An 8,819-nucleotide genomic window follows, 5' to 3' on the forward strand; every position below is an offset into this window, starting at 1 on the left:
TCAGCCATATCCGCCTGAGTCTCTTGTTCTTCAACCTCTCCATGAAAAGGGTTCCGAATCTCTATCGATATTAAGTAATGAACCAACCCTTTGGCGTCTCCTCAACCTTACACTTACCCGTCCTCCCCAAGTGCTTCACGAACTCGGTTAACGTGGCCCACTCAGTCGAATTCATATGAACATGGTGGCGGTCGTTTGATGTACTCGTTGTAGACCACGGTGGCGGCGATACGGCTGAACCGGTGGCTTCGTTTCATCAAATCGAGAAAACTTTGCTCGAACTCCTCGGAGTAGCCATCGACTATGCGATTAGAGTTTTCGCCGAAGATCTGCATCTGTCACTGGTGGCTTTCGCTCATGCAGTGGCATTTGAAGCCGTTTTCGTCTCGACATTGCTTCTGGCACATCTGGCAGTACCATCGAAGCTTCTGAAGTCCCTTGGCCTTGATCCGATTGGCAATTGCCTTTGGGGTTAGGAAGTCGTTCTTCCCCATGATGATTTTACCGCCGAATTACAGAAATATTGGTGTAATTTGAATCAGGATTGGGGTGGTGTTTTGATTGGGGAATTGGCAATCTAAACCCTAGATGACGGAAGGGCTGGACCTGATGAGGGTTTTATTTTTGGAAAATAGCAATAAAGGTACAATAATTTTATATTTATAGGTGATAGTTGTACAAAAATTGGGAAGGAGTGGTATTTTTAATTAAAATTATGAAATGGGTGTCATTTTAAGCTATTTCCCTTTTATTTTTAAGTATGGCATGACTTTTTCTATTTCGACATTCCGCATGACTTTTTCTACTTTGAAATATTGCATGACTTCCAATTTGAAAAGAAAATTAGAATATCTTTTTTTTTTTTAGGACCTTTTCTATTGAAATTGACAATAACATACTAAAAACACACACACATTACACGAATGCTAGGACTCGAACCCGGAACTTTTCCTGGATGAGCAATTGCTCCAAACCACTACACTAGTAGGTTCTTTGCTTAGAATATCATATTTAGAATCGATGATTTTGCCTTAGATTGGACTTTGAATTTGGTCATTTAATTAGATACAGTATCATGAATATACACATAGCTACAATATTGTAGATATATTATTAATAGGTACATTATATATGTGTATATTATCGTACCTTTGTGTATATATTTCAGAGTAATGTACCTAACAAAAATAAAAAATAAAAATGATCAAAATCGAAATCCAAGAATCAAAATAATGCCCCAGAAAACTAAATGAATTCAACTTAAAAAAATTCATATACTAAATTCATCTAGGTCATCGCAAAGAAATGTACATTGGGTAGGTGCAGTTGGCTGACTTCAGAAGCACAGCATGCTTTTCCTAGTTTAGCTAATTATTAATATATCAATAAGTACATATAAATTAATGACAAGTTGACTTGATTTCACAGGAACATGTTGTTGTCCTTACATTAAGCTTTTGTGGCTTTCAAAGTTGACTAATTAGTATTATATATCCTTGAAGATTTCTACAGGAAGGTTCTTTAATGTCGGATGGTAGAGCATATGGCATACCACATGCAATTTAGATAATGTATATAATAAACAGAATAATTCAATACTTTGAATTTCGAACTGCACAGGCTGTGTCTTTCTGGGGTTATATATGAAGGTGAGGATTTCGAACAACATCATGGTTTCAGAGATGAAGGTTGAAGTCACTCACAACGAAACAATTAAACCATCCTCTCCAACTCCTTCACATCTTCAAACTACCAACCTCTCTGTTTTTGATCAGCTTTCTCCTGATGTTTATATACCACTACTTCTCTTCTACCCCAACAATAGTAGAGATGTTGAGGCCAATAATATTGATCACCATTCTTCCGTTGCGGAAAGATCCAAGATTCTGAAGACATCATTATCTGAAACCCTAACTCACTTCTACCCCTTTGCAGGCGAATTCGAATATAATGTTTCAATTTCTTGCAATGATCATGGGGCTGCATTTTTTGAAGCTCGAGTGAACTGTCCCATATCAACCATTTTAGACGAACCTGATTTTGGGATCTGTTTACACCATAATGAACCGAGCAGACCCAGCATCAAAGCGACTAGCACCAAGGCAGCCACGCCTTCTCCCATGCCGAAGGAAGAGACACTTCCGAGGTGCCAGACACCTGCCGAAGCTCTCAGCTGCCAAACCTAATCTCCAGGACACGTGTCGCCACCACAACGGCTTGCACAAAGTCCCACATTGGAACTTTGTGCAAAGCTCCCACTTTCACTTCCCTATAAATAGGGAACAGTACCCAGGTAAAACAAAGAACTACTCTCCCACTTTTACTGTTACTCTGCCAGAATTACTACTTGTAACTGACTTAGGCATCGGAGGGCCTTCGGCCGGCACCACACCGGTGTCCGAAGCTTAACGATTGCTTCTCCTCTTTTTACCTTCTACAGGTCTCTCACCAACCCATTTCACCAAGGGCCTCAGCCCTCTTCTCTGCTGAAGACTCAGCACATCTAATCACTAAGTTGGACTCAATATTGGCCGGGCCATTTTGAGCATCAACAGTTTGGCGCCGTCTGTGGGAACTCGACACTTGAATCCCCTTTTTCTCTATCAGCCCAGCTGGCTCCTTCACCCCTCAGGCCCCGTCGCCTCTTCTTCACCCCACATTCTGCTATGCCGACCGAGGATAGCCGCGACACCCAGCACCATACCCCCTGCGATGGTACTTCTAGAAGGAAATCTTCGGAAGATGCCACTCTCCAGGCAGAAGTGAAGCGCCTCCGCGACAGTGTCACTAAAATGTCGGAAAAATACGAGCACCTTCATTGCAAGAACATTGAGCTAGAACATGACTACCGTGTTTTAAAGCGGAACTGGGAAAGGACTCACACCCAGGATGCCCAGCAAGACCTCACCCAGAACGTTGGGCCTACTCAGCCGAACCAGCCGGTACATTCCAGCCACAGTGCCTCGGCCCAAGCTAGGCTCCGCAAGGGTAAAGACCACCTTCATCCGGAGATAACCCAGTCGCGACCCCTTTGCGTTCCCCCGCCGAGGGACCGGCCCCATGAACCAGTCAGGATCTATCAAGATTGCAGGGATCGCCTCTCGGACCGTCAGCCAAGGCCGATCCCTATCCCTGTCAACCTCGAAGACCCACGGGTGACACACCTGGGCCCCTCGCCAGCCCCCGTCCGCATACCCGACGAGGAAGGTGTCGGGGACTCGGATACTTGGGACTTTTATAATTCAGAGACCCAGCCAAATTACCACACTGGGGCGCTGGAAAATTGGGAACAATCCCCAGTCTCTGTCTGCCCCGCCCCCAGGCCTTTGGCGCCTGAAACTCTTCCTCATGCCGACCCGGCCATGAGGCTTCTCTTTGAAAAGGTCCGGCGCCTGGAAAGCGAACAACAACGCAGCCATCAACCCCTCTGGGCAAAACCACGACCAGGGCCCTTTACGGAACGCATCCTCCACTACCACCAGGAGAAAGATATCCAGCCACTCCGCATCGCTTTCTACACTGGCACGGAGGACCCTCTCACCCATATCCACTCCTTCCAGTCTGCCCTCGGGTGCAAGGGCCTCACTGATGAAGGCATGTGCCTCCTTTTCCCTTCCACCCTCAGCGGCGCGGCCCTGAATTGGTTCTACAGGCTCCACCCCCGTACCATCAACTCCTTCGATAGTCTCAAGCAGACGTTCCTGGACCATTTTATGATCCAGACTGATCGCCTATACTCTGCCGACGACTTGTATATGCTTAGGCAGGCTGAGGACGAACCCCTTCGGGAATATGCAGCTCGGTTCAGTCATGAGTACTCCCGCTGCCCTGACACTGACGATCGCGCTACCTTCGGCGCTTTTAAGAGCGGCCTCCGCGAGTCCAACTTCCGCTACCTGGTTCATAGCAACAGTTGGAACACATATGCAGAGCTGATGAAGCAGGCGGCGATCCATGCTAAAGCTGAATACTTCAATTCCAAGCGTGGCCCAGCCAACCTGGCGCGCAACACTTTCGCCGACCCTCCACCTGCTTCAGCACCCGCCCCAGCCCCACCTCAGCATTCTATCCCTGCCCCGAGTGCCCAGGACAACCAACAACATAAGCGGAAGGATAGCTACCAGCATCCCTTCGGCAATCACAAACGTGGCAGACATGGCAACCCCCATCAATCTAGTGGAAGCAACCCTCCCAGGCCTGGTGATCGGGCCCCACTTCCATTCGCACCCAGGCCCAGGTTTGAGGTTTTTACGACCCTCAACACCACCTATGAGAACGTCCTGGCGCGTGAAGCCCCCATCATCCCCAAGCCACCCCCTCGGAGACCATCCAACAAGCCTATGCCAAACACGGGGGTCTTCTGCCGCTTTCATCAATTCAGCGGCCATGACACCGAGTCTTGTGTTGCGCTGCGCAACATCATTGAAGGACTCATCCGGGAGGGTAAGCTGGACAACTATGTGCGCAACATACCAACCCCGCCTAACCCTCACCAACGACAAATCAACATGATCTCCACCATCAGCGGAGGTCCTACCCTGGCTGGCACCTCCAACAACTCCATCAAACATTATGTCCGCTCCACCTATGCGCACCAGGTCTTCAGCACCGAGCAGGGACGATTGCCAAAGACCCACAGGACTGGCTGGGCCCCCATTACCTTCTGCGAGGAGGAGGAGCGTGGTGTTATCCTCCCCCATGACGATCCACTCATTATCCGGGCTGACATTTCTAACTTCGACGTTGGGCGTATCCTGGTGGACACTGGCAGCTCGGTCAGTGTGATGTTTGCCGAGTGCTTCAATTAACTCCAGGTCCCACCTCACCTACTCGACCGAAGCATCACACCCCTTGTGAGCTTCTCGGGTGATGTGGTCCAGCCCATCGGCAGCATTCATCTCCTCATCTCAATTGGGGCCGCACCCCAGCGGACGACGATCACTACCCCCTTCCTTATCGTCGACTGTCCCACAGCCTACAACGTCATCCTCGGCCGCCCAGCCTTGGCTCAAATGAAGGCTTTTATCTCCACGCATATGCTGCTATTGAAGTTCCCCACTCCTAATGGCCCAGGCACGGTGCGCGGCGACCAACTCGGAGCCCGAAGCTGCTACGCTTCAGCCGTCAAATCCACCAATCGCCAACATATGAGTGAAGCCCTAGCAGTAACCAAGGCTCCCGCCCCTCCTCAAGCTGGCACAGAACCACCTGAAGACCCCAGGGAGGAGTCCATCGCACCACAGGCCGAACCTATGGAGGACCTGGAGCTGGTTACCCTCCATGACGATATCCCGGATCGACAAGTCCGGATCGGCACCTCCATCTCACCAGAGCTTCGCTCTGACCTGGTCGCCTTCCTCCGCCTCAACTCCGAAGTCTTCGCTTGGTCCTACAATGACATGCCTGGCATATCACCAGACATCATATCTCATAGGCTTAGCGTCAATCCTGCCGTCCGACCAGTCTGACAGAAGCGTCGAGCCTATGATCCCGAGCGCTATGAGGCCATGAAGGCGGAGGTGGATCGATTGAGTAGTATCCGATTCATCAGGGAGGTTGACTATCCCACATGGCTGGCCAATGTCGTGATGGTCCGCAAGCCAAGAAAGGGCTGGCGAATGTGTGTCGACTACACCAACCTTAATCGGGCTTGCCCAAAGGACAGCTTCCCGCTACCCCGCATTGACCAGCTAGTCGACGCCACAGCCGGCCACGCCCTCCTTAGTTTCATGGATGCTTATTCAGGTTACAACCAGATCTTCATGCACCCCGAAGATCAGGCCCACACCTCTTTCATTACGGATCGCGGCCTCTACTGCTATAAGGTGATGCCCTTCGGCCTCAAAAACGCCAGGGCTACTTATCAGCGTCTGGTGAATCAGCTCTTTGCCCCCCTGATTGGCAATACCATGGAGGTCTATGTCGATGACATGCTAGTCAAGAGTCGCACGGCTGACCAGCACATCCCCAACCTCTCTGCCATGTTCACCATCCTGAAGCAATACAAAATGAGGCTTAACCCCACCAAATGTGCATTCGGGGTGGCTTCCGGAAAATTCCTTGGCTTCATGATCAGCCAGAGGGGCATTGAGGCCAATCCAGAAAAGATCCAGGCCATCTTAGATATGACAATACCTAAGACGGTCAAGGATATCCAAAGCCTTACAGGACGTGTCGCAGCCCTGACCAGATTTATCTCCAAAGCCACTGACCGCTGCGCCCCATTCTTCAAGGCCCTTAAAGGCACCAAAAGAAACATCACCTGGACTGCTGAATGCGACACGGCTTTCAGCGAGCTCAAAGAGTATATGGGCCGGGCCCCTTTATTGTCAACCCCTGAGCACGGAGACATCCTCGTGATTTATCTCTCCATCTCAGCTTCGGCTGTTAGCTCTGTGCTCATCCGATCAAAAGGTCACGCGGAGCACCCAGTGCATTATGTTAGTAAAGCATTGCAAGATGCCGAAGTTCGGTACCCGGACATCGAAAAATTGGCGTTCGCCTTGGTCGTCTCGGCAAGACGCCTTCGACCATATTTCCAAGCTCACACCATCCATGTCTTAACCAACCAACCACTCCGACAGGTGTTGCAGAACCCAGAAACCTCTGGGAGGCTGGTCAAATGGGCCATTGAACTGGGCGAGTTTGATATTCATTACAAACCCCGCCCGGCTATGAGGGGCCAGGCCGTTGCTGACTTCCTATCCGAATTCACGGATCCCCAAGCTTCCGCAGCTACCCAGCTCATAACCGAACCCAATCCCCCTTCCAGCCAGGACCAAACCCCCACCGAAGGCAATCTCGACCTAACCCAGCCCCTGTGGACCTTATTCGTAGACGGCTCTTCTAATGCCCAGGGCTGTGGGGCCGGCCTCGTTCTCATCTCCCCAGACAAGGTTGCCCTCGAGTACGCCCTTCGCTTCAAATTCCAAGCCTCCAACAATGAGGCCGAATACGAAGCACTCTTAGCTGGTCTTCAATTAGCCAAAGAGATGGATGCCAGGCAAGTTCAGATATTCAGCGATTCACAACTTGTGGTCCACCAGGTCAACCAGGACTTCACGGCTAAGGATGCCTCTATGACGGCCTACCTCCAGCACGCTCGGCACTTGCTGGCAACCTTCCACGCCCACTCTATCAAGCACGTGCCGCGCTCCGAGAATAGCCATGCCGATGCACTAGCCAGGTTGGCATCAGCCTTGGAGCAAGGAACGGGTCGACACATCCACATCGAGTTTTTGGCCCAGCCCAGCACACAAGCCCCACTTATCTGCACTATTGATCACAGCCCTACATGGATGGACCCCATCCTCCAGTTCTTACAGAACCAAACACTACCGGCTAATCCGGCAGAAGCACGACGCGTTCGCCATCGCTCTGCCCGGTACCTGATCATTAACGGCTCCTTATACAAGCGGGGTTTCAGCCTTCCTTACCTCCGATGCCTGACTCCAGAGGAGGGTCACTATGTCCTCCGAGAAATCCATGAAGGCATCTGCGACAACCACTCGGGCGCACGCTCATTAGCTCATAAGGCAATCCGCCAAGGATACTTCTGGCCTTCACTCCACACTGACGCCCAGGCCTTCACCCAGAAATGCGACAAGTGTCAGAGATTCGCCAACATTCCACAACTCCCGGCAGAACCACTGATGGCCATGGTCAGTCCTTGGCCATTTGCCCAATGGGGACTGGATCTCATTGGACCGATGCCAGAGGGCAAGGGCCAAGTCAAGTATGCAGTTGTGGCCGTAGACTACTTCACCAAGTGGGCTGAGGCCGAGGCCTTGGCCACCATCACTGCGGCTCGCATCGAATCCTTTGTGTGGCAAAACATTGTATGTCGCTTCGGCATCCCCAACTCCATCGTCACCGACAATGGCCGGCAATTTGACAACGCCAAATTCAAACAATTTTGTTCCAACCTCAAGATTCGTCTGTGTCTCGCCTCCCCAGCCCATCCTCAGTCCAATGGCCAGGTCGAAGCCGTGAACAAAATTATCAAGAAGACCCTCAAGACAAAACTTGACAAAGCCAAGGGCTGCTGGCCAGAACTACTCCCAGAAGTACTCTGGTCCTACCGCACCACCTTTCGCACATCCACGGGTGAAACGCCGTTCTCCCTATCATTTGGAACCGAGGCCGTGGCTCCGGTAGAGATTGGCCAGCCCACATACCGAACCTCCACTTACGATGCCACGGCCAATGACGAGCAGTTGGCCCTCAACCTCGACTTCATTGACGAAGTCCGGGACCAATCGAGCATGCGCAATGCCGCATACAAGCAACGCATCGCCAAATACTATGACTCCCGAGTCAAGCCCCGTGCTTTCAAAATGGGGGACTGGGTCATGCGCAAGGTTTCCTTGGCTACCAAAAATCCTAACGAAGGTACCCTCGGCCCTACATGGGAAGGTCCTTACGAGATTATCAAAATCTGCCGCCCCGGCACTTATTAGCTTCGTGATTCCACAGGCAAGACGCTGCCTCACCCGTGGAATGCTGACCACCTCAAGTACTATTACAAGTAAACATATCTAGACCCTAGGACAATACTTTGGTCTTGATTATTTACTGTAAGTTAGACGTAAGGTATCTAGACCCTAGACCACTTGTACCTTCTGCCTTTCGGCATCTATTTCAATGAAATGCCTGACTCAGGCTCATTCTCATGAACTCACATTGTTCTCATTTTTAACACAATTGATATCAAACTAAGTCATATATCATAAGTCAAAGCAGCCTTGCTCCTGGCAAGGACAAATGTGCATACATAACTAAAATAAACAACAAACGAGTGTTCCAAAGAGTACACTAGA

At 50.4% G+C, this 8,819-nt stretch overlaps 1 protein-coding gene and 1 pseudogene across 1 annotated transcript; one reads left to right on the plus strand and one right to left on the minus strand.

Moving 5' to 3' along the window:
• Positions 1–627, minus strand: part of LOC18778357 — a 1,775-nt pseudogene extending 1,148 nt beyond the window's left edge.
• Positions 5,508–8,459, plus strand: LOC109948590. Its single transcript, XM_020562223.1, has 2 exons — positions 5,508–7,935; positions 8,053–8,459. Exons 1-2 carry the CDS (start codon positions 5,508–5,510, stop codon positions 8,457–8,459), a joined length of 2,835 nt encoding a protein of 944 aa, XP_020417812.1.

This window comes from Prunus persica, chromosome G4 (genome assembly GCF_000346465.2).
Source record: "Prunus persica cultivar Lovell chromosome G4, Prunus_persica_NCBIv2, whole genome shotgun sequence".
NCBI lineage: Eukaryota > Viridiplantae > Streptophyta > Magnoliopsida > Rosales > Rosaceae > Prunus > Prunus persica.